This window comes from Plecotus auritus, assembly GCF_963455305.1.
Source record: "Plecotus auritus genome assembly, chromosome: 7".
NCBI classification, from domain to species: domain Eukaryota; kingdom Metazoa; phylum Chordata; class Mammalia; order Chiroptera; family Vespertilionidae; genus Plecotus; species Plecotus auritus.
This window is the reverse complement of record NC_137774.1, coordinates 18,533,114-18,558,637: the sequence shown is the minus strand read 5'-3', so window position 1 is coordinate 18,558,637 and position 25,524 is coordinate 18,533,114. Positions and strand designations below refer to the sequence as shown.

The 25,524-nt window shown below is 54.7% G+C and overlaps 1 protein-coding gene across 1 annotated transcript in view; it reads right to left on the bottom strand.

Annotated features, from left to right (window-relative positions):
• Positions 1-25,524, bottom strand: part of PRKCA (protein kinase C alpha) — a 294,600-nt gene that overhangs the window by 23,578 nt on the left and 245,498 nt on the right. Inside the window, exons 9-13 of the mRNA XM_080677648.1 lie at positions 15,275-15,409; positions 14,318-14,491; positions 11,918-12,009; positions 9,137-9,199; positions 8,120-8,258 (exon numbers count right to left, since the gene is read on the bottom strand). Of these exons, the coding sequence (XP_080533774.1) occupies positions 8,120-8,258; positions 9,137-9,199; positions 11,918-12,009; positions 14,318-14,491; positions 15,275-15,409 (603 nt within the window). The remainder of the gene's footprint in view (positions 1-8,119; positions 8,259-9,136; positions 9,200-11,917; positions 12,010-14,317; positions 14,492-15,274; positions 15,410-25,524) is intronic.

The following is a 25,524-nucleotide window of genomic DNA, read 5'->3' as shown; positions in this document are numbered from 1 at the left end:
GAGACAGGTACTGGATGGAAATGACACATCAGATCTAAAGACGCATCGAAAAATGCAAAGTTAATGATGTTTCATTTTGGACATATGGGGTTAACATTCAAATTAACTTCACCTGTTTCTCTTTTAACTCTTTTAAATGGGGCTGCTGAATGCAGTTGCCTTGCATGTATTTGTTGGGCAGTGCTGGTCTGGACAACCACCCCCTCCCAAACTCCCACCTGCCTATTGGCCTAGGAGCCGGCCTTGGGCTCGTCTGCCCGCACCGGGGCAGGTCTCTCTGGCACTTGTGGGCCAATGGAGGCCCCCATCCGGGCAGTCTCTCGTGGGGGTGGGGAGCTGCCTGACCTCCTGAAACCCCAGGAAGGGGCTGCCGTGGCAATTTGGCTTCTCACAGCAGGGAACCTCACAGAAGGAGAGGCTGGCTTGGCGAGAGAGGCCCGGGTGGGCAGACTTCCTGCAGCATGTGGGAGGCTGACCGTCAGCTACCAGCACAGACCCAGCAGGGCTGCGGTCCTTCAGTTTACTGCTGTCTGTCATCATGGTCATTATGGTTATACTCACGTGAGCCCGTGGCTTGGGGGTGTGTCGGGATGTTATAAACGGCTGCCTGTCGTATAAAACTGAGCTGTGAAGGAGCTTTCTCCCTGCCTGGGCGCAGGACCGGGAATGCAAGGGGCTAGGGGCAGCCTCGTGGCTCTTGCCAGGCCCAAGGCCCACAGCGGAGGGAAGACGGCGCTCTAAGGCCGTCCACCCTTCCCCCCCTCGGCTGGGCTGCACACTGGAAGGCCTCCCAACCAGGATGGGGGTGCGGGAGCTTCCCGGAAGCATGGGGCAGCTCGGTGAGGTCTGAGATGCTGCCGGCGATGTCAGCCATGAGGGTCACCAAGGTCACCATGGCCTCCACCATGTGCCGGGCTCTCCGGCTCTGTGAGCTTATCCAGCCCGCACAGGACCCGACGAGGTAGGGGCGTCCCACGTCACAGAGGAGCACACAGAGGAGCAGAGGGGTTAAGGAGTTGGCTCAGGGCTGCACAGCTAGTAAGAGGCAAAGCCATTATGGGCAAAACTCAATCCTCAGAGTTGTACTTTGAGGAGGGTACTATGATTACCCCCATTTTACAGACAGCACCCCAAGTTCTTATAAGAGCAGGACGACAGCCCGAGTTCACTGTGCAACGAGAAGGGAAAGCACCCGGAGTTAAACAGGAGGTGTCCCTCAGGGTAGACACTGTGCGTGGGGCTAGAATACAGCCGACCCCAGTAGCTGGTCAGGGCACTGTCATCGGCCTTCCTCTCGTCACGTGGGCCTCAAACTCCGCCACCCCAGCCCTTGTCTCTGGTTTCCCGGGGACGGCAGGTGTCGGGCTGGTGCTCAGGGAGCACAGGCGGGACCCACAGCATGGCCACCACTCCTCCTCGGACAGAGAGCTGCTCACAATGCTAGCTGTGGCCCAGCTGGCGTGGCTCAGTGGTTGAGCATCGATGCATGAACCAGGAGATCATGGTTTAATTCCCGGTCAGGGCACACGCCTGGGTTGCGGGCTTGATCCCCAGTGTGGGACCTGCAGGAGGCAGCCAATCCATGATTCTCTCTCATCATTGATGTTTCTGTCTCTCTCTCCCTCTCCCTTCCTCTCTGAAATCAGTAAAAAAATATTTAATAAAAATGCTAGCTGTGCGTCCCAACAGACTCACTACTTGTGCGGCGGAGGAATGGGCTGGGAGCCAGCGATACATTTGGGCCTGCAAGAGCTTTATTCGCGGACATAAAGGGTTTCCAGAACCGGGCGGTCTCCCAGCCCAGGGTCTGTATAGAGGCCCTTGGTAACGGAGAAATCAACGAGACGCCGGGCGGGAATTGCCACTGAGGCACCAGGCAGCCATGTTCAGCCACAAGGATTTGTACAACATGCAACACCTGATGATTTCCCCCTTAGATCGTCAAATAAAAACTGACAACAGCCAATGCAATAATAGCCATCTGGTGTGCATGAATCAAAATTATATGTATTTCTTTTTGTCAGATAGTCATTTATTTTTGGTGTGCCGCAGCGTTTTGGTGACTAGTTTATGTGGCACGAGATGGAAAGGGTTGGACATTGCTGCACTAGGGCCACGGGCCTGCACTTGGGGCCGGCGGCCCAGGGTCCCGGCCCTGCCACTTGCGGCCTGTGAGCCGTGGACAGGTCAAGGCCGCTCCAGTCTCCTTGTCCTCGTCTGTAAAACAGGGATGCTACCACTCCCCTCAGAGGACCGCTGTCAGAGTCAAACAACATGACAGGTACCAGGGCGTGCTACATACGAGGAAGTGAGAGATCTCGCTCAAGATGCCCAGCCCCTCCTCCCCATCGCAATTTTGCAAAATAAAAGATGGGCCAGAATGCAGCCGGCTCTGACCCATTTTACAGGATTTACACGAATCCCCAAACGAAGGGCCAGTCGATGCAGCCCCTGAAACGGGGAGTGAAGAGCTGTCAGGCACCGTTGGGTTCTGGACCAGGAATGGACCTCGAGCCTAGATCAGTAGACTCGGCTAGGATTGCCAGCCGAGGGAGGGAGGGAGGGAGGCCTTCTCTGGGCAGCAGCTCAGCCACATCCGCAGCCCCTGCTCTCAGGACCACAGCCACCCCGGGCGACCCGATCAGCCCCGGGTTCGAGTCCATGTCCGCCCGGAACTGGGGCCGTGGGAAAAATGAATGACTCTCTTTGCACTTTAGGTTCGTCATCTGGAACACAGGGCCAATGACACCCCCTCAGCAGAGCTGACCGGAGGATGAAGGAGAGAAAACCAACAAAGTGCTCGCTCGCCCTGGGTCTGCGCGTCCACAGAGGGGCAGTGACCCACAGGAGCTGGAGCGAGAGCCGATGCGACAGGAGGAAGGACCTGAGGCAGTTAGGCAGTTGTTCTGTGAAGCCCCGACGACAGAGGGGCCTCCTTAGGAGCAGGGCGGAGCTGATTAAGCTCTGAGGCTGGGAGGGTGGGGTGGGGGGGGACTGGGAGGCAGTTCAAGAGTTGCAAGCTGACAACCAAGTATATGAGCGAATGCAATCGGTGCAATTCCTTGAAAAGACGGGGGAGAGTTACACAATTTGAGGAGGAACCCAAAGAAGAGCCTGGCCTCGGCCCTTTAAATATTTCTGGGCGGGAGAGCGCCGCTTCCTTTTCTCTTGCCAAGTTGGAGTCACTGGCTCGTGACCTCCGTAGAGGGAAACTGGCCTTTGATAGAAAGAAAGGCGCCCTTCGCTTTATCACCCTCTTTCTTTAATCAGTGCTTTCCTGGCTCGCGTTTGTGTGGGGCGTGTGGGGCGCGTGGGGCCGTGATTCAGAGGCGCTGATCCCAGGGTGGCCGGAGCTGCCTGGCCTCTCTCTCCACCTCATTTCCCTGCTCTTCTCCATCTGCCAAGTAATTTACTGCCTGGCTGACTGGCTGCGGGCACCGTCTGAGTCTCTTTCTCATTTAACTTTTACTCCTCTTTTATCCTCTGTCCCTCTCCACAACCCTTTCCCCAACAGCCAGGAAAGGTCTCAGGATGCCAACCCGGGGGGCACCTTGGCTGTCTGGGGGACCCGGGCTGATGTCCCGCCAACCTTCAGGCACTCAGGGTCCCCACTGTCCTCGGCACTCCGTCCCCTGCCATCTGCCTCAGCCCCTGGCGGCCTTGAGAACCACCCTTCCAACAGCAGCTTCCAGAGCCCGCAGCTCTGCTCTGTGGTCTCCTGTGCCACAGCTGCACCTTGGAAGGCAGCATGCCGCATCCAGCTGTCCCAAATGCATCTGCCTGCCGGGCAGGGCTCCAGGCCCGGGCACGGCTCGGCAAGGAACATGAGCACAGGTTCTGCTGTGTGGAGCAGATAAGAAACGAATACCTCGGTGCATCAGCAGCTGATGAGTGCGCGGAAAGGATTCAGGCCATGGGGTCAGGGTGTGGGCGGGGCTGGAGGTCTGCAGTTCTAAACAGGATGGCCGGGAAAGGTGGCCTCCCGGAGGGGACATCTGAGCTGAGGCTGGAAGGCGGTGAGGGAGGGAGCCACGTGGACACCTGAGGTAAGGACATCCCAGGTGGACGCTACAGCCTCCTGGTTCTCTGCCTCTGTGCACACCTCTTGGTCTTCTCGTTCCCTCCCATTCCTAATATGTGGCTCTTCCAGATGTGACCCTTGACCCCTCCAGAAGAGAGGTCACAGCTGATGGTCCACTGGCTGAATCTTACCTGGAGACCTTTCTCCTAATATATACCAGAGTCAACTTGAACAATTGGGCAAATGTGGCCTAAAGATGCAGACTCCTGCTGCTGTCATGGGCCATGCTGGGCTGGAAGGAGAAGCCAGGCGCCCTGGGTCAGGTCGTTAGCTCTACACTCACCCGGCCCCCACACTCCCAGGGGTGTACACATCTGCTCATGGCTGGCCGGCCACGGGGTGGCAAGGTGCCCGCAGACTTCTCCTGGCCATTTTAGCCATGTTGGAGGTGCCAGCTGTTCCTGCCAAGGGGAATACTTATCTCACCACGTCTCTAAACCCGCGTCTCTCTAAACCCGGACGGTATTTCTGACTGCCTCCAGCCCCAGCCTCCTCCCAGGTCCCTTCTGGGCTCTCCTTTGCTGTGCAGTGTGCCCAGGCACTTCGTAGGCACTTGCTAAACACCTAACTGATGGATGCCACGTGAGGGAGAGGGACTTAAGTGTTGCTGGTTCATCCTTGGCTTCTGAGGGACCTGCTTGGTCTTAATAGCTGGAGTGAGGTCCCAAGTCACCAACCGCATTACAGGTGACAGGGGCTGACCCTGGCTCAGGGCTCTGACTGCAGTTCAGGTGGAGGAACGTGCAACTTGGTCTAAAGGATGTCAAAGAAAAGATGGAGCTCTGTCACTCCGGGAGTTTTCTCCTACTTCTGGAGATGGTGCAAACATCTGGAAAGACTACATACATGGGCTCTGGGATCAGACTGCCTTGCATGTTACCGGCTGTGTGACCTTTGGCAGGTCATTTAACACCCGCACATGCAGGAAATGTGACACGGCAGAAGACAGTCACTGCATCGCGGCTTACATCCTTCGTGTGTGGTCTAACGCCCCCTCCACAGGCTGCAAGGGAGCATTCCACGTGGTACATTTTCAGAGAGCCTCGCTCCCGTCCCACAGGAGGGACGCAGAGATCCACCAGAGGCTGATGTTCTTTCTGCTGCTTCTCTCTCTTCCAGGAAAAGGGCGAGGCGAGCAACCAGAGTCTGATTCGTGGCTGGGAGACAGCTGGCTCTCGTACACCCTGTAACTAACTTTCAGGTGGGGACGAAGTCCAGATAAAGTGTGTGGCCTTGTCAAGGATTCCCACTGACCCAGAGAATTCTTTCCAGGTCAAAGCAAAGAGTACCCTTCCTGTTGGCTTCAGGAATTACCTGGGTTTTTGTTGTTATTCTTCACCTGAGGGTATTTTTTCTATTGATTTTTAGAGTGGAAGGGAAGGAGGAAGGCGGGGGGGGGGGGGGGAGAGAGAGAGAGAGAGAGAGAGAGAGAGACAGACAGACAGACATAGATCGGTTGCCTCCCGGACGTGCCCTGATAAGGGCCGGGGATAGAACCTGCAACCCAGGCACTCGCCCTTGCCCAGGAACTGGACCTGAGATCCTTCAGTGTGCGGCCGATGCTTTAAGCACTGAACGCACAGGCATGGCCAGGAATGACTTTCTGATTAGTGTGCCTTACGTGGGCGACCATCTCAACTCCAAAATCACACCTGTTGGCGACCTTTTCCGCCGTAGCTCCCCTCCCCGGAGCTACGAATCCACTTCAAGGTTTCTGAACAAACAGCCAGAACTATTTAAGCCTCCGCTTTGCCCATTAAGGAAAAAGCCATCTAAGATCATTATTTTGCCTCCACCTGACAGGACGATTTACACAGAAGACAGGATGTTAACCTTTGACCGAAGTCAGAAACCTTGACCCTAGCTGGTCTTTCTCCACACCACAAGGCCCCTGGGGGCCCTTAGGAGGGAAATGCTGGCAAACAACCTCCGGCCACTATCGATTGAGCTCCCAAAGCGGCACCGCTTAGTTCTCAGTGAAGGCTGACCGGAACCTAAACATATTTCGGTTCCTGCTCGTCTCCCCTCCTCTACGTTGTAAGCACTCTGAGGTCAGGGCCCTCGTCTGATACAGCCCTGCACCCTGGTGGCACCGCTCGGCCCAGGAAAGCATGCAGTGCTCTCTGAACATGTGACGCACTGCGGTGTGAGCAGCATTTAGTGTGGTGGGCGTGCAAAGGTCTGGAGGCGGTCCAGGGGGGGGGCCTGATTCCAGCATCTCTGAGTAAGGTGGCCTCAGACCATTCCTGACCCTGCAGGCGCCTGCCCTGAAACCCGGGCCTGATGTTGCGTCCCTTACAGGGCTGGCTATGGGTTCGGAGGGGAAGTATGTCAGGTGTTTGGCACGTAGTAGACACTTGATGAACAGCGGGTTGCTATCTTTGTTCTTGCTTGTGCAGTGAGTATAAGGAGAGGAATGAGGCTTGCAGAAACGGAGGGTCCTTAGGGCCAGCCCATGCTATCTTCTGGGTATTAAGAGGCCCAAAGTTGGTTTTCCGAGCATCCTCCTCTGAGGGCGTGTCCCAGCATCCCTCTCTCTGAGGGAGTGTTCCCAGCATCCCTCTCTCTGAGGGCGTGTTCCCAGCATCCCTCTCTCTGAGGGCGTGTTCCCAGCATCCCTCTCTCTGAGGGCTTGTTCCCAGCATCCCTCTCTCTGAGGGCGTGTTCCCAGCATCCCTCTCTCTGAGGGTGTGTTCCCAGCATCCCTCTCTCTGAGGGCGTGTTCCCAGCATCCCTCTCGCTGAGGGTGTGTTCCTAGCATCCTCTCTCTGCCAGATGTCCTCAGGATCCCTCCGTCTGAAAGCTTGTTCCCAGGTCCCTAGCATGACATGGCCTGGGGGTGGGGTGGGAGGTATTTCTACTGTAAGATCTCGCTATTCATGTTTGAAAATAGGACTATTTAAGCTCATGTTATGCCTGGAGATACTAATGTGTGAGCTCTTTGGGGAGAAAAATCCCAATAAATTACTTATCAAGATAACATAATGCCTTTGTCCATGTAATTCAGAATTTAAGTTTCTAAAAAAATAGTCTAACTCTGTTTCCACATGCTCTAGGAATATAACCAACAAAAAGCCCTTAACGCAGGGATACACATCAGTTTCCCTTCTGGAATAATGGCTACTCCTGAGGGGTGACTAGGTGCCAAGCATCGTGTTTGGCACTTGACTCCTGATAGCAACGCTACATCGAGCTTATCATTCTCCCAGCTTGCCCCTGCGGAAACGGGTTCAGAGAGGGCAAGGAACTTGCCTGAGTTCCCACAGCCTGTACATAAAGAAGCTCACATTGGTCTGACTTCTACGCTCATGTCATTCCCACTGTCCCGACTGCCTCCGAGAGAAACACCAGGACAGTATGTTGACTAAACACCATAAAGCCGTCACCAGCTGCCTCGGAAAGCTGAGGGCTGGCCTGACTCTGAACCACCCCCTTGCAGCTGCTGGAGCTCGCCGGGAAGCGGCGGTTTGCCGCAGGGCTGTGTGTGGGCAGAGCTGGCTGCACCGGCGCCTGGTTACAGCCTAGGAAGAAAAGCACTCAATGCGCAGCGTCGCAAAGACAAAGCCGCGTGGCCGCACTGTCAACATACAAACCTCAGAACCACTTTGCTCAGAACCACACGGGTGTGTTCGTCCCAGAATAAACACCGCGGTCAACGCCAGTGTGCCCTTTCAGCACTAATCACTCTGATTTCCCAAAAAAGCCATGCCTGGAACCTCCTTCTGACCCAGTTTTCCCACGAAGAACATTCTGACAAGCCAGAGCCCTCCTTCCCTGCCCAGCTTCTTCAGTTGTTTGGACCATGACCACGAAATACATTTTACTGTGCAACTGGCTTATGCGTGCACATAGGTGAGCAAAGATCCAAAAAGTGAGGCGTGCACTGACTAGGTGGCACGAGCGTGCGCGTTTCTATTTCCTGTTTTGCTGTTTAGTGCGTTCTGCCGTCATAGGCCCACACAGTGACTCAGAACGGCTCCAGTGGCTGCAGTTTGAAGGCGCTGGTCTAGGAAACAAGGAGAATGGGGGGGTCCCTACCTCTGGGGCGATGTAATCTGGGGTCCCACAGAAGGTTCTGGTCGTGACGCCGTCCATCATGTGCTCCTTGCACATCCCGAAGTCGGCGATCTTGATGTGCCCCTCCGAGTCCAGCATGACGTTATCTAACTTCAGGTCCCTGCGAGGAAGCGGCACAGCGTCAGCGCCCTGCCCAGGGCGTGTGGGGCACGGTTCGCTCTGCAGCTGGTGAGGCACATATCTGACGAGCTGCCGCCTCAGCGGCGCATGAACGCTAAGTACCAGGGGCGTCGGGACCAGGAATTACTACTTTTTCATCTCCGGAGCCTAACACAGTGCCCAGGACACAGGAGGTTCTTAATAGATGGGTGCTGAATGAATGGCTAAATGGCCGAACTAGCGAGTCCCAACCATGGCTGCACAGGGAATCACCAGAGATTCCGAGTTAGCAGATCTGGGACAGGCCAGTCGTCCGATTCAGGTGCATCTCACGCAGAGGGGTCTGACCCCAAACCAGGTGTGCAGACCACAGGGACAGAGCCACCCCACGGGTCCCACACGGTCCCCTCTTCTGCCTAGGGCCACAGGCCCTCCCATCTCTCTCCACTCAATGCTGGGAGACATTCTTCTCCCTTTGGCACCAGACCTTCACGACAGCTGACAACCAGAAGGATTTAATTCAGGAGCGTTTCCCTGGCCTCTCTCCCCCTCTTCCCCATGTCCTCATCCAGCTGAGCATCTCACAGAAATCCTGTTTCCTTTGCTCCCTGACCTCCCACCCGCATCCAAGGCAGAGGCGGGAGTGGTCGGTGGAAAGAAAAGCACGTTTTTCTGTGGGAAGCAGAAAGGAGACGAGTATGTGAGGTCCCGAGATCCGAAGGTGGTTCCGATCGCCCGGAGGGTCCCAGCAGGTGTCTGCTGCCTCGGGGGTCATGGACTCCACGTCTTAAGTCCCCATCCCAGAATTACTCGCCCACAGAGACCCAGGGTCCAGCCAAATGCTCGACTGCACGGAGGGTGGGGAGTTGCGCCACGCACCTGTAAATGATTCCTCTTTTATGAAGGAAGAACAGCCCGATGGAAATCTCTGCTGCATAGAATCTGCAAGAGAAAGAGCTGGTCAAACTCCTCTGGACTGCCGGAGGCTTGGTCCCCGCCCCACCCCGTCAGGCTCCGGGGAAGTGCGAGGATGCACAACCCGACTGACAGAGATTAACATCGCCCCCCCCCGCCCCCCCGCCTGCCCTTCCAGCCCCTCGCCCTTCCCTCTGCCACTCATCGCTCCGACTTCCCCTACAAATGATCCAGCTAATAAAACCAATAAGATGGGTTTAGCTCCTGCCCAGAAACAAGCACGTCTCATCTGGGGCAGGTGGACAGGTAACTTACGAGAGAATTTCCTAATACAATCTTTGTTCAAAAACATTTTTTAAAAATGTACTTTTTATTTATTTCAGAGAGGGAGGGAGAGATAGAAACATCAATGATGAGAGAGAATCATGGATCAGCTGCTTCCTGCACACCCTACTCTGAAGATTGAGCTAGCAACCCGGGCATGTGCCCTGCCTGGGAATTGAACCCTGACCTCCTGGTTCATGGGTTGACACTCAATCAGGGCCACACCGGCGGGAGCCCTAATACAATCTTGTAAGGAGTGGCTGTTAGCCCAGATGGTATGACTTAGTGATTGAATGGCAACCCATGAACCAGGAGGTCAGGTTTTCAATTCCATTCAGGGCACATGCCTGGGTTGTGGGCTCGATCCCCAGTAGGGGGCATGTAGGAGGCAGCTGATCCGTGATTCTCTCTCATCATTGATGGTTCTCTCTTCCCCCCTCCCTTCCTTTCTTTGAAATAAATAAATATTTTTTTAAAAAAGAGTGGCTGTTAGGCTGCTCTATGCCAGGACTATGGCAGAGCCAATTTTCATGATCCTCCTCTTGAACAGAATGCATTAGTGTTAAACACACCATTATTCCTGGAAGACAAAGCTTCCTCACCCCCACCCCTACCCCGAGCGCCGGGATAAATGGGACACACGCCGTGACTCATGCCCGAGTTTACCCTTCTAAATGGTTCATAATAGACAGCAGTGACTGCCGTCACTTCAAAACCGTTCGTAGGTTCATGTCTAACACTCAGGATAAACGCTGAGAGATGTTTTAAATTGGTACCGTATTTAGGAATCTGAAGATTGAGGAGCCACAGAACTGCCTGTGCGAACATCGCACCCAGGAGGCCTAGGTAAGCACAGATGTGTGCGTGAGCCGAGAAACCCGACCACAAGGACCAAACCCTTCACGTGTGTGCGTGTGTGTGTGCGTGTGTGTGTGTGTGTGTCGGGGGGGGGCACCTCTGAGGGCGGGTAGGCGGGGGGAGAGATTGGAGAGAAATAAAAGACGGATTATAGGCGGTTTGGACAATATTTTTCGTGCTTTCTATCTTTTTAAAAATAAAACCTTCCTGGCAACACAAATACAATGAAAGGGGCTGGCCCTTTATGTCACTTGATAACACAGGGTGGTTATTGCGCTCCATGCTCTTTAGCCCAGCTTCACTCGACCATCCGAGCACGCTCAGGCTTTCTGACGGACAACACGAGCGAGGGGATGAGGGCAGGCGTTTCTGAAAACTGAAGAGAAGGAAACCCGCCTTCACGTTTTCTACGCTTGCCAGCGGACTTCCCCAGCGGCCTGTGCACCCTCCCCAGGGCAGACCCTGCACACAGGCCAGCGTCTCCGACTCAGCTCTCCCATGAACGTCAGCCAGAATCCCATGAACATGTGCCTACGGGACCCCTCGGGACACACGCCACCGCGGTCCCCGTGGAGGGGAAGGGAGCACGGTGTGTTCAGCTTTGCTCCCCTGTGTTGCCTGGGACCTCCTGGCCCCAGAGAAGGGGGGTGATTTCTCAGGCACCCACGTCCCCCCTCTGGACGGAAGACTCCCCATCTCTCCCTGGAGCCAGGTCTGTCTCCCGTGTGGCTGATGCGCATCCGGCATCCAAGGCGCGTCCCAATGAAACCTTCCAAATGGAGCTCCCGATTCTCCCCCCAAACCTCCTCCTTCTGGCTGGCTTCCCCCCCGCCACACCTAAAATGGGGCGTCACACGAAGAGGCTTCTCTCTGCTCACCCCCACAGTCGCCACGTCTGGTTCTCTTCCTCCAGAAGACACAGAATCCCTCCGCTTTGTTCTCTCTTCTCTCCACATATTTCACCAGCCACACTGCCCTCCCATCTCCCTTCTCCTCTTGGCCAGACCTACCTTCCCGTTCCCCAGCCAGGCACCCACTGGGTATGTCACCCGGAGTACCCACCCCACTGCCCCTCCACATCCTGAGCCTCTGGGATGGGCAATCCCCAGGATGCTCTTCCCTCCCCCCCCCACTTTTTGGGGGTTTGCACGGTGTCCTGTGCCACCTTTAACATTATAGCAACTCTTACAATTGTGGAGTGAGTCCCCCCACTCCGGGCCAGAGGGTGAGCGCCAGGGGCAGGGGCCACCCATGCCTTCTCCGTCCCGCTGCCTGGGGCCTGGTGGGTGTGCATAACCACGAGCCCAGTAACTGAGGGGCTGAGGGGCTGAGCCAATCAACACGGGCGGACAGGCCGGCAGCCCGATTTACAGGAAGTACATAAACCTCTCCTTGGGACACACGGAGACGGACCCCACCAATAAACCTGCCCCCCCCCCCCCCCCGAGGTAACAGCACCCCCTCCCGAACTGGGCAGAGCCCACCTGCACCTCTCACCCAGCCAGGAGTTCCCAGCAGGGGCTGCTGTGTGTCTAAACTAAGCGACTTAAACAAAATACTCACACTGCTTGTGGCTCCTTAAATTTTCCTACTTGCTGAATGTGGTACATGAGGTCCCCGCCGTTGACGTATTCCATGACAAAGTACAGCCGATCCTGAAGGCCAAGTGCGACAGGTGAGCTGAGTGGGGGAGGGCACCCCTCACGCTTCCCAGACCGGGCGTGGCTTTCTCTGAGGGAAGTGTGTGCCACGCTGACGGGTCTGCTCAGGGCCGCCCTCCGACACATCTTTTCCCAAGTAAAGAATAAGTCTACCTAACTCGGAAGTCGTGGCCCCTCTGGTCACACGTGCTCCCCGTGACAGTCATGGCCTCAAACGGTCTACCCTTTGCTCCTACACACAGAACACCGTCCTAAGTTAGGGACGACTGAGGAATCCATAGGGGCCAATTATTTAGTTTCAACCAGTGTTTCTGCTTTGCACTAAGAGGCATGCGAGAGCAATGCAGTAATATGTTTAGCTGGGTGCTTCTGAAAACAAAACCCGTGAGTCAGGTTGGGCGTATGCATTATAAATGCTCAACCACATTCACTGTGGGGGAGGGGACCGCAAGTGGAGAGGCGAATCAAAAACTCTTTTGCATCCATAATATGCCCGTGTGGCTCTGATGTCCTCTGTTACTGGTATGCTAAGTGCTGGCCCCAGGAAGGGCAGACATCATAGAACCGAATAAATGTGCACATGTATGAGGGCAGCACGCTGGGACAGAGGGGAGGTGGAGCGGGGTAGCAGGGACAGCACACCCAGGTGACAGCGGACCTCTGTTCTCTTCTAGAAAACGTCGCCGTTTAAGAGGTTATGAAACCTTCAAGTGTTGCCCAGGGAAGGAGAAATGATGAAGCTGCTGCCGCTAGGCAGGAGACGGCTCTGGGAGCTTCGTTCTCCAGCCTTGCCGTTACGGACTTTAATTTCGTCTTTATTTCTCTGCTTTGTGGCGTTCTGGAGCTTCATCAGCGTAACCAGGGTTACAGGATCCGGGCTGGGATTCAAGACGTGGCTCTCTTCCGCGCACATTGTTTCTCTCTCCTCAGTGCTACTCAGATGCTGCTGGGAGCGGGGAGCTGCCGGCCCGGGCCCCAGCACGAGGCTGGCACACGATGGCCGCGCCCGGCTCTGCACCCGCGTCTGATATTGTGCGGCTGCACTGCCATTATGAGATTCTAAAATCCAAGAGCTTTGCCCTAACCGGTTTGGCTCAGTGGATAGAGCGTCGGTCTGTGGACTCAAGGGTCCCAGGTTTGATTCCGGTCAAGGGCATGTACCTTGGTTGTGGGCACATCCCCAGTAGGAGGTGTGCAGGAGGCAGCTGATTGATGTTTCTCTCTCATTGATGTTTCTAACTCTCTATCCCTCTCCCTTCCTCTCTGTAAAAAATCAATAAAAATATTTAAAAAAATAAAATAAAATCCAAGAGCTTTTAGGGGGCACCTCCCAACAGATTTTTAAAGGCAGACAGAAAACAGAAAGTCCATTGCTGGCGGAGGGGAAGAAGGAAACAGTAACCGCCACACAGTAACGTTACAGTCACCGATGATTGAGCCCCATCTTAGCAAGGAGAGCGGCTGAGCAGTGGGGATGCTACAAATGGGTGCCACCTCCGAGTTCCCATTTCTTGCAGGCCACGTGCAAGCACCACGCCAGGGCCCGGGCCCCGCCACTAGCTGATTAGTGCTCCGGAATATTCTCTGTCCTCTGCTTAGTTCCACCCTGGGACAGGGCTCAGCAAACTTTCTCCTTAAAGGGCCAGTCAATATTGTAGACGGTGTGCGTGTCTTGCCACGACCCAACTCTGCCTTCGTAGCGGGAAGGCAGCCACTGACGACAGTGACTGCCTGGGCCTGGCGGTGCGCCAAGAAAGCGTCTCATGGCGCTGACACCTGAACTCCATCTACCTCTCACATGCCCCGAAAGGGAATTCTTATTGCTCCTTAAACCTGTCTTAGAGCTCATGGGCTGAAGAGCACAGGCCAGATTGCCCACCCCTGCTGTGCGCACTGAAAAGGAACACACTCTTTTACAAAACTGAGCCTCCTCAAATCCCCAGGCAACGCTTGGCAGCTGGCTAGCTGGCCTGCTACCGAGCCAGCACTCTGAGTTATCTTATTGTTGTTCCGTCTCTAAGTCCCAGCCATTGCCTGGCAGGAAGAAAACCTTGGATACAAACGTTTGCTGAATTCAATGGAATGAATGCCAAGTCTCTAAGTAGGGCACACCACCAGGAGGGGACGCTCCAAATTGACCGCGGCACGGGGCGGAGAGGCTGTCCCCGGTCACCTCTGCCGGGCGGAGAAGGCTCAGGGCTGAGCAATCTCCAACCTTCTCTGCAAAAGCAACGTGGAGCAGGAGCAGGACAGTGCTGGGGCTCGGGGCAGCCTGAGCGTGCGCGGTGTGCTGGGTCCTTACCACGGTCTGAAAGCAGGAGTGCAGCTGCGTCAGGAACGGCGGCTTGTCGAGCAGGGCCAGGACGCGCTTCTCCACCATGGTGCACTCCACGTCGTCGTCCTGGATCACCACGTCCTTCTTCAGGATTTTGATGGCATAGAGCTCTTCCGTGCCCTTCCTGTCAGCCAGCATCACCTGAGAGCAGAGGAGGGGCCACCTGAGACCGGCGGGGCCTTCCTCCGGTGCTAGGGGCAGGGGCGGCCAGGTCGGTGAGACAGGGCATGCAACTATGGAAATGTGGGACATGCAAGTGTTCATAAAGTTCCACTTGATGTGCAAACTATGAAACATCGCAGGTCACTGCCAAGTAAATCCCTCCCGCACGCTGTCGCTTTTTTTAAGGCGGCGAGACTTGCACACTGTGCAGGCTGTCGCCACACGATGGCGCTGTTGCAGCTGCTAATAGGAATAGGCAACATCATCAGCGTTGGGGTGGGACTGTGCATTTCCCAGGAGCATCCTGAGGGCAAAAAAGTGCCTGACTTTCAGAAGCTTCTCATGAGCCAGGAACCAAGACAGAGAAGCAGGTAGGACAGCAATGAGTTCCTGCACTTAGGGTGAGATTTGGGGCCAGAAAAGCCAAATGCAGACACACGGGCTGAAGACGCCCAGCTCAGTATCTCGTAGTAATTCCACTCACTCACTACCAGTCAACGTTTAATTTCCAGGTGTGAAAGCTATTCGCTCAGCCAGCACCGTGGAGTGCCCACTCCGCTCCGAGCACTGAGATGCACGGTGCTGTGTTCGGACGCAGCTGTTTGTAATGAAATGAGGTGGGAAGCACCTGAGACGCAGGTACACACAGCGGGGGAACCGGCAAGGCTGCTCCGGAAACGCCAGGAGGAACGAGCCGACCCCGGCACCCGACACCCGAACGAAGGCCCGGCTGCGTGGCACGGGCCAGGCCCTCCTCCTTACCTTTCCAAAACTCCCCTTTCCCAGCACCATGAGGAAATTGAAGTCGGTGAGCTTCACGCGGTCCAGGTTGTTGGAAAGCCTCCTGTCTGGCGAGGGGCCGTACGCTCTGTTCCCAGCGGGGCCAAGCTTGGCTTTCTGAACAACAGGCAGACAGGGACAAACAGTCAGACATTCTTTCCCCGGGAAAAGAGACAGAAAGCATTATAACCGAGCTTGATGCCCCTGGGAGGGGGAGGGGGGACGGGGGAGGGGGGAGGAGAGGAGCCTGAGGAGACATATCTATTCATACTCAGTGGCTGCACTCACCCGAAGGGCAACACTTGCAAAGTACCCAGAAACTGCCCTGACCTATGAGGAGACCACTCTCTTGTTAACCAAGAACCAAGTCTGGGGGCTCTGCCCAGGGCAGGCTGGGTCTCACCCCGGGATATAAAAGTAACGGCTGGGGAAGTGGGGAAGTCCACGCAGCTAACACGAGAGAAAAGAAATACGCTGTGCGCTGATGTTTTCCTTATTGGTAGATTTTCCAACAGAAGGTTCACCTGCAGAAGGAAACCGTACCCCTGCCAAAGGGGAGACCATGCCCCCTGGAGAGGAAAAGACCCGTGGCAAGCTGTGGGGACGATGTATTGCTCCTTTAAAAGGCACAGTAACACCCGGCGGATGTGCTCTGTGGTTGAGCATCCACCCATAAACCAAGAGGTCACTGTTCGATTCCCGGCTACATGGGTTACATGCTCGGGTTGCAGGCTCGATCCCTGGTAGGGGGCGTGCAGGAGGCAGCCAATCGATGACTATCATCATCGATGTTTCTCTCTCTCTCCCTCTCCCTTCCTCTCTGAAATCAATAAACATATATTTTATTAAAAAAAAAACTGGTCTATATAGGGATCAAATCTCATGGCCTGAATGCATGCTCGGAGGGGCTGCCCAGTTAAGCAGAGATATTAAAACACGGGGGGGTGGGGGGAGAAGAAAAAAAAAACCTACACATGGAGGAAAAATGGGCCCTACTTTTCTGCTTTGAGGCCAGAAGCATTCAGTACAGCTGAACTCGACGGCTGTTGGCAGCACATGTGGGAGGTGGGACTCAGGGGCCACAGGGGACACGAATGCTCTGTAACCACGGAGCCCGAGCTGCCATGGCACAGGGACCGGCCTCCCCGCTGACAGAGGACGCAAGGCCATTTAAGACAGACTTGCCAGGAAAGCCAGGACTCCCGAGCCGCCCTCAGCCTCAGGACCAGCCCGTCCTCCAGCAGCTGCCCTGGGACCCATCCCAAGCTGAGAGACTTTCTGGTTTGCGTCTAACTTTAAATGACGAACCGGGAAGTTGGAGTTTGAGAGGAGAACGCCGGCCAAGCCACCCTATCATGCTCTTCTGATTTATGAGAAGAAAACATTATCAGAAAGAGGCGCACAGAGATGACGGTTATGTTATCAGGAGCTCCGCAGCAACACCTGAAAAGACCCAAATGCCACGGACTCGCCGCGCTGGCTGCCCGAAGCTGCTGCGGAGCGGGTACCCCTGTAACTCAGGTGGACACGTGATGGTCCGGGCCAGGGGTTCCGACGCATCGGCATTCCCAACAGCCCCGCACCTTCAGCACCCTTCAACGCCAGGGCCCAGAAGGGGGCACGCGGGCGGTGGGGGCGCCTCCACACTGAGACAGGGCCTTTTCCCCCAGGCACTCGGGGGCCGAACTCACCAAGAGCTCTGGTTCCCATGGGGCGGAGAGAACAGGCTCAGTCCTCACAGGAGCCGAGGAGACAGACGCTTGGCTGGGCGCTGCCGCTGACTGGAGCCCCTGCCACCCCCCCGCCCTCTGTCCCCGCCCTCTGTCCCCGCCACGCCAGCCTCGCTCCTGCCCCCCCCCCCCGCCCTCTGTCCCAGCCACACCAGCCTCGCTCCTGCCACCCCCCCCCGCCCTCTGTCCCAGCCACACCAGCCTCGCTCCTGCCACCCCCCCGCCCTCTGTCCCCGCCACGCCAGCCTGCCACCCCCTGCCCTCTGTCCCCGCCACACCAGCCTCGCTCCTGCCACCCCCCCCGCCCTCTGTCCCAGCCACGCCAGCCTCGCTCCCGCCGGGGGTCTTTGGTCATTCTTCCCGTCAGAGCCAGGCCCTCACGATCACCACAAAACCCAGCTCAACCCTCGCCTCTCCGCCTCCCCGGTGCCAGACTGGACCCAAGGCCACCAGGCCATCTTTCAAGGAACGGAAACATCCTGGATTCTGAGTTGCTCCATCATAGCCAGTGAGCCATGCTGAGTTTTATTTATTTATTTTTTAAATATATTTTATTGATATTTTACAGAGAGGAAGGGAGAGGGATAGAGAGCTAGAAACATCAATGAGAGAGAAACATCGATCAGCTGCCTCCTGCACACCCCCCACTGGGGATGTGCCCGCAACCACTGTACATGCCCTTGACCGTAATCGAACCCGGGACCCTTGAGTCCGCAGGCCGACGCTTTATCCACTGAGCCAAACCGGTTTCGGCAAGCCATGCTGAGTTTTAGCCTAATTTTTAAAAAGCATGCTAAGTCTTTGGTAGTTGAAGTCATTTTATTTTACAGCACTATGTCCCGTGGCTTCCATTTTTCTTTTCTCTTTAAAAATTCCTCTGCCATTTCAATAAGCCGGGGTTGTGGAACGGGCAGTGTTCTCCCCGATCAGGAACTCACTCATTAACTGACACGCGCCTCCTCTTAGACAAGAGCTGTTCCTGAAAAGTCACACGGTTTGCCGCCATCGAAGGCGCTCCCACCTTAAAGGACTCCTGTGCTGTTGTTTCTGAACCGGACAGCTCACACCCCGATTCTCGGAGGTGGGGCGGAGGCGTGGGTGCGGGTGTGTTTCACGCCCGTGTCCGAGGAGCTGTCCGCGTGGATTGCGAGAGGCTCTCCGGCTCACTGTGGGGGACTTTTCAAATTAAATGTGAGCGGTGGGTGCGCCAAACTACCACTCCGGGTAGCTACAAGGGGTCGGATGGAGGGGTACGTTCGTCTTCTGTTCGGTTGGGCCATTGGTAACCGATCAGATGGGACCGTCTGACTGACAGTAATGGCAATTCCAAATGGTTTCACTTAATACCACAGCTACTCTGCAACGTTGGGATTTTGCGTAATGATGACATAGTGTCTGTGGGATGTGGGAAGACAGAATGAAGACCCGGGGAAAGTGTAGAGTCCTAAGTCACCAGCCTCTAACATGACAGCGCCCAAGAGAAAGAATTCTTCAGTAGGAACCTAACCCCAAAGATTCATTACCGTGAGAATGGAGAGACGAATAATTCCAAGTCTCCCAGGGGGTCTGCCCTATGGCCCAGAGCCTTTGGGTGACCCTCCGAAGAATGCTGTACTGTTCAACTCCATTCCACTACCCCTGTGTCTGTTCCTACTATTTTGAGAATGTCCTCGGCAATGCTGTATCCTCTTGCCTAAAAGGAAACATGGCTTGGAAGAACGTATTGATCGAAGATGTCTGCAGAGTGTAGAGAGAGGGACCGGGAACAATGGAAGCTTCTTTCTACTTCTAGGATCCCGAGGGTGACGGCCAACGGTGACCAACCACAGGAGCAGACGAATACTGTGGGTTTCTTCTAAACTTCTCTCCCTACCGTGAAAATGCTCTGTGCTCAGGGCTCATCCCAACAGCCCTAGCAATAGGACACGGATGGTGTTTTGGTGCTGCTCCATGGGTAACAGAAATAGCGATGCCGTAAACAACCGGGACCTCGGCACAGCGCCCTGCACCTGAGGTAACCGTTCACCTGCAGCCACGGCAGCGTTAGCCAGAGAAATCCCGTGGCTCCTGGAGCCGACAACCACAAAGGACCCGGGAAGGTGCTTCGATGATTCTGTTCACGGAGTGCAGCCACTCCTGTGTATCTCTAACCAGCCGTGGGTCACGGCGTCTATGACCTCCTGCTCTGTAACCGGGCAGCCGGTTAAGATGCTGCTCCTTAACGGCCATCCTCGCCTCCTGGGCAGCACGGCCTGGGTAAATAAAATGGCTGCTGGTCGCTGGCTCGTTTCTCATCTTCCGGAACATACCAAGCCTGCTTGTCGCCAGAGGGCCTTCACACTTTGTGCTTCCTCTGACCCATGCGGGCCCAGGGCGTGCTCCCATCTCTGCTCAGCTGACGCTTCGAGCCTGAGCTTCCCCACCCGCCCCAGTCAACGCGGCACCCTGTCCTCCCTCACGCTTTCCTCACGACCTGTTATATATTTCTCTTTCTCCCTCCACTGGGAGGCACGCAGGGTGCTCATCTGTGCTGTAAACTGATGTCGCTCCAGCACCCAGCAGAGCGCCTGGGGCGGGGCCCTCAGATACTTTTAGAACAAGTGGGTGAATGTACACAGCAGAAGGCAGTTCCTTTCCATAGAAAACCTTTTGAAAGGAAGAATGATTGCCGTTATGTAATGTCTACCACGATGCTGCCTTTTGTTATAAGTAATATATGTTCATTTTAAAAACCTAACAGGCGCGGATAAGGAAAAAGAGAAGACAATTTTAAGTAGCCATAATTTTATCACCCAGAGATAATAATTGTTAACATGTTCGTGGATACTCTTCTCATTGTTATTTTCATGTTTCCTTCTCTGATATACACTGAGTGGCCAGATTATGATGATCTCTGAATGCATAATAGTCTGTCCACTCAGTGTACATCCTATATAATATAAGACTAATATGCAAGTTGTCCCCTCGACCAGGAGTTCGACCAGCAGGCAGGCCGGCCAACCACCCATGTACCCTCCCCCTGGCCAGGCTGACCAGACCCCACCCATGCACAATTCATGCACCGGGCCTCTAATATATATATATATATGTATATGTATATATGTATGTATATGTATATATGTATGTATATATTTACATATATATATAGAGAGAGTGGCCAGATTATTATGTGTTCAGAGATCATAATAATCTGGCCACTCGGGGTGTGTGTGTGTGTGTGTGTGTGTGTGTGTGTGACGTGGGCTTTTTATGTGAGAGCACTCTTGTGGCTGAACACTGCCCCACTGTGGGCTCCCTGCGGTTGATTGAACCATCCCCCTCCTGTGGGACAGCTCGCTTGTTCCCGGTTTTCCTGTTTTCGATCACATGCCGATGAACATAGACACCCTTCTGATGTGGAAACTCCGGGACGAGAGGGGTCGGTGTTGCAAAGACTGGTGGACGAGGCCAGATCTCTTCTCCTGACCCTGCAGAGTCAAGGGGGGAACCCAAAGGATCAGCCTCATCCCTGAAGGCGGGGCCTTGGCTTCTTTGGGGTCTTGTAGTTAAGCTCATGACTGGGAGTTCTAACAGGACTTCTCTTCCAGGTTTGGCAACCCAACCCACAACTCTAACCTGGAGGCACGGGGCCAGGGACAGTGGTGGCAACCCCTGTTTCCTCCTGGAGTGGGGTTCACAGGTGACCAGCACTTCATAGGTGTGCATCCCTCATTCTCCCCCGGAAACTGCCGGGAGTGGGGTGGGGTGGGGTGGGGAGTTCCTCAGAACCAGACGGTCAGCGTAGGAGGGTCCTTGGGAAGGTCGGACCTGCCTTTGGTGCAGGTGGAGACACTGAGGCCTAGAGAACTAGCTCCACTACCTGCCACTGCACAGGGGCGTGGCCGTGCTGGGGGAGGAAGACCAGAATCGATGTCCTCTACATCCGTCCTTGAAACAGGACCCTCCATCTCCCTGCGGAGGACAGTGCCCCTGTGCTAAGAGCTGCTCCACCCGGGGTGTCGTCTTTAACCCGCAGCACAGGGTGAGGGAGCTCTTAGTATCTGAAAGGAAGTTGGAGATAAGCTAAGCGAGGCCGCCCACTTTACAGAGGAGGAGACTGAGGCCAGGGGGCTAAGTGATGTGTCTAAACCAGTCCTCCCCCCTGGGCTCTGAATCCAGAACTCGGCTCTTCCAATTCAGTGCTCGTTCTCCTGGGTAGAAGGCAGGTAAATATGAAAGGACAGATAATAAATTTGGGGGGTTTTGCAAACCAAGTACTGTCCCCACTGTCCCGCACGAACGAATGAGTGAAGGAGTGTGTCTATGTTCCAGTAAGACCTTAAATTACACACACAGGCAGCCGCTAGAATTTGCCCGGCCTGGCCCTAGAATCATGCCGGTTCTCAAATGTATTCATCCTCATTTGCAATTAGATTTAAGTAAAACATCTGTATTTCATTGCTAACTTGCAAGAACAGCCTCAATTAAGAACCTGAAATGCACTTGAATTAAATTACGACCCAGTCTGCTCCATGAGGCGCGGTTTGCCGACGAGTCCTGGAAAAAGCTGCCGGCCAGCCAGACAGCGCGGGGAGGGCAGCGCTTACTCAGTGGAGCAGAAACGGAAGGGAAACCACATTAAGTCATCTTCTTAATGAGAAAGAGTTTTATGGACACATCCACTTACGCTGTTGCCACCGTGGAAACCAATTCACAGCAAGCCGGCGGGCCTCTGTTGTCATGGCAACTGAGCCACCCTCCGAGGAGGAAGGGGGACCCGTGACATGTTGGTGCTTTGCCCGATGGATGTGGAAATCAGAGTGCCTGGTTCTCTTGGATCCAGTGTGATGCACCTCAACTACCCAGCTGTGCTGTTCCCACCAGCCTCGTTTTCCCGTCGCCCGCAGAGCTGTCGGATGAACGCTGACACACACCCTAGGCTGGTGGACTGTCATTAACAGGCGGACGCAGTACGACCTGTGTCACCTGCTACACGGGTCCCAGGAAGCTGCTGCCCTTAGTTCTGCCCAGCTGCTAAGAGTCCAGACTCACATGAGGATACGGAGACCAGAAATACCCTATTTCCAAGTTTTCCCACCTGCATAATGACCGTCTTTCTCCTACCAGGGAGCTGAGTGCACATGCGTCTGATGGCCGCCTTAGAAAGGCCTGAGGGAGCACATTACCATCAGAGTATTCTGGACACTTCGTAGGCTTTGGGTCCTAAGTCCTTTCCCTGCGAGGAATGCTCCCCGTTGGAACCGACACTGCACTGGCTCGGTGAACTGGCCGTGGCAGGCTCAGAAGTGGGCAGTTCTCTGCACGAAGGACGCAGAGTGGATATGAAATGTGCCGGAATAGCCTGCGGGAGCCACCAGGCCTAGGGGAACCCTGGATGGCTTGCCTTTTCAGCACCCCAGAACCACAGGGCAATTGGGGGCCCAGGGGTAATCCCACCTTCACATCCATCAAAAGTAAAGAGATGCAGGCCCAAGTTCACCGCTACCCGGTGTGCAGCTTTTCATGGGACCTTTTACTTGCAAACCTTTACTGCCCTCTTGTGGTATCTGTTTGTTGAATTTGCATTTTGAGTGGGATCTTCCAGCAGAACTACGCCTAAGGTTGACCAGTCTGGCCCACAGAGGTCAAGTTCCCATAAATGCCGCAAAACGGCACAAACCCTGCAGAGGTTCCATCTTCCCAGCTACCCCTTCACAGAGACGGCGCCAACCTCTCACGTGACAGCTGGGCCTTTGCAGGAAGCCCATGGGTGTGCACGGATGCCACGGGTGCGTTTTAGGATCTCCAGGTGCTTTATTCCTGAAAAACAACCACCCCCCAACCAGACACATCTCTGTCCTCTGAATCTAACCTTGGACTGGGCCCAGGCTGTGCAGGTCACGGGTACAAGAAGAGGGGAAGGGAGGCTCCGAGGTCTCCCGGGGCCCTGGAGGGGCCTGCGAGAGCCGCGGGTTTATCTTAAAGGCAGAATCACAGAGCAATTGGAGAAATAATGAGAAATGATGATAGTCATAGGAGGACAGAATTCAATAAAAAAGCCACCACCAGGGAAATTCAATTGGAACTAAATGACCAAGGAATGGCATCTCCTGAATTAAAAAGAAAGAAAGAAAAAAGCCATAACTGGCAATAAAGCCCAGGTCCGGGGGACGGTTCCAGACACTTCTCTCTACTTGTCTGCAGCCGTTGCAGGAGAGGTGGGCGGGACTGGGCACCTAGCTGAAGAGGTGCCCACAGAGAAAGATGATCCTTCCCCCGACACGCTTCACACGTCTGCTCCATCACTCAGTGAGTTTTTTACAAATGTCTCTAATTGATGGCCGCCAGCGTTTTGAAAGCGGGGCAATGGCAATTACATTTAGCATAATCAAAATTTACATAATTGTTGATTTCATCCCATCTTCGCTGAGTGTTTTGAAGCCACACCAGTTTTTTAAAATGAGGAGCCTAATGATAGCTCAATGGGACACCTGCTTCCACGCTGGTGGCAGCTGCAGGCTCTGGGCTGTTTCGGGGCCCCTGTGGCAGTGGGGTGATGGGGGAAGCTGGCGGGGCAGGAGGCGGGGGGGGGGGGGTGCGGGGAGGGCCTACTGCGGAAGTCGCAGTCCACCAGATGTGGCTGGAACTCCAGCTATGGTACTGCTGACTTGGCGGAGGCCTCAGTGTCCTCATCTGTAAAATGGACTACAAGTCCCTGCCTCCCCTGTGGGGAGCTTCTCCCTCCGGCAGCGACAGGGGCGTAACCGGAGCTCAGGAGCTGCCTCCGGGCTGGGCATCCAAAGAGAGATTGGTCCTCAGGGAAGCGGGCAGCAGGGAAGCAAAGGGACAGTAGGTAGGACCTTGCCCAGATGAGACTGGGAGGGAGGTTCCCTCCGGCCCTCAGGTGATGTGGCCTGTCGAGAGGTCCGGGTGTTGGCTGTAAGGGGGTGTCTCCAGGGCGGCAGGGGATCTTTGAGGAGGCGCTTTGGGGTGGGGGAGGGGTGGGGTGGAGGGTAGGGGACAGGATGTTCCCTGCCTTGGAAGTGGATGGGGGAGGATGTCAACAGGCAGAGGAAAAGCTAACGAAATTTAAAATAATTTAATTACTGTGTCCCTGCAGGCACCCGCTAGGGCCTGGGGGAATTGGGGCACAGAAGGAACCCTTAGTAAGACACGAGGCCATGCCCTGGCCTGTGTGCTCAGCTGGCTGGGCAGCGTCGTGTGCACCGGAAGGCTGCCAGTTCATTCCTGGTCAGGGCACAGTCCCAGGTTTCAGGCTGGATACCTGGTAGGGGGTGTGCAGGAGGCAGCCGATCGATGTCCACCCCCCCACTCTCAAACTCAATAAAGATGTTAAAAAAAAGAAATAAAACCATGGCTGCCTCTCCCCGCCCCCTGCAAAGCCATCAGTTTGTGCCACCCACATCATTGGCAAGAGTCAGGAAGACGTTTCTTTTCCGACGGACACCAGAGAGAATGGTCCCCGGGGACCAGCAGTGACTGAGTACTGAACGGGATGAAGGGTGGGTGTCAAACCACAGGGAGCTGCGCCCCTTCTCCCTTCTCCCTGTGGCACTCACGTGCCCACACAGCTTCTCCCCATCCAGGTGTGTTCTTTCTGCTTCTGGCCAGTCCATGTGATGGAGTAATGAGGTATCTGGTTAATCAAGCATCTGAGTCACCTGATCATTTTATACACAGACTGCCGTTACTCCATAAATGAGGAGAAAACCAAACCCACTGGCCATGAAAACTATTTGTAACAAAATTAGGATTTTCTTGATGATTTAGAGGGCTCTGCAGTATCTCCAAGCACCCAAGCTTACGGTGAAACAGAAACTGCGCAGGCAGCTGGTGGACCAAGGCCAGGTAACCAGGTTTTGCTTTCCCAATTTACCTCTTTTTACCTTTCAACTTCTGTCTAAAGTAACCCATCCTAACTGGGTAACGTCACTTCCTCAAGGACCGATGAGAAAAAAAAATGAGCTGAAGGCATCTTAACTGAGAAGAAGTCCATAGGAGCGGCCATGGAATTAATATCCTGCAAGTTCATTTTCTGGGAGAACACTCGGAGAGAGGGGCTGATTTTCTGAACCCAAATTCCACAGCCCGAAAGGGTCATAACATCCCTGAGCCTGGACAGAGAGAAGATCAGAGACAAACCAATGACGCGCTGTACGCGGAAGGCTCTGACGACTAAGACAGGACGCGGGTCACTGTGAATTTTACGTCCCTTTGAACAGGTGTGGATAGATGGTCTCCCATTACCTCGTATAACTGTGGTCCTTTAAATCCGCAATCACAAATCTATTTATAATTGTTCTCAAAATAGGCCATTTTATTCCAACCCCAAAGCTCTATTTTAGGCGAGAGATCTTAATCCATGTCTAGATTAAAGGGAACTAACAATAGCAATGAAAATATCCTGGTTGGAATTTTGCTGTTGGAAAGAACCTTAGCGGAAATGCCACCTGGCATTTCTCCGGCACCTTTCTGATAGAAATGCCCAATCTTCGCTTGAAT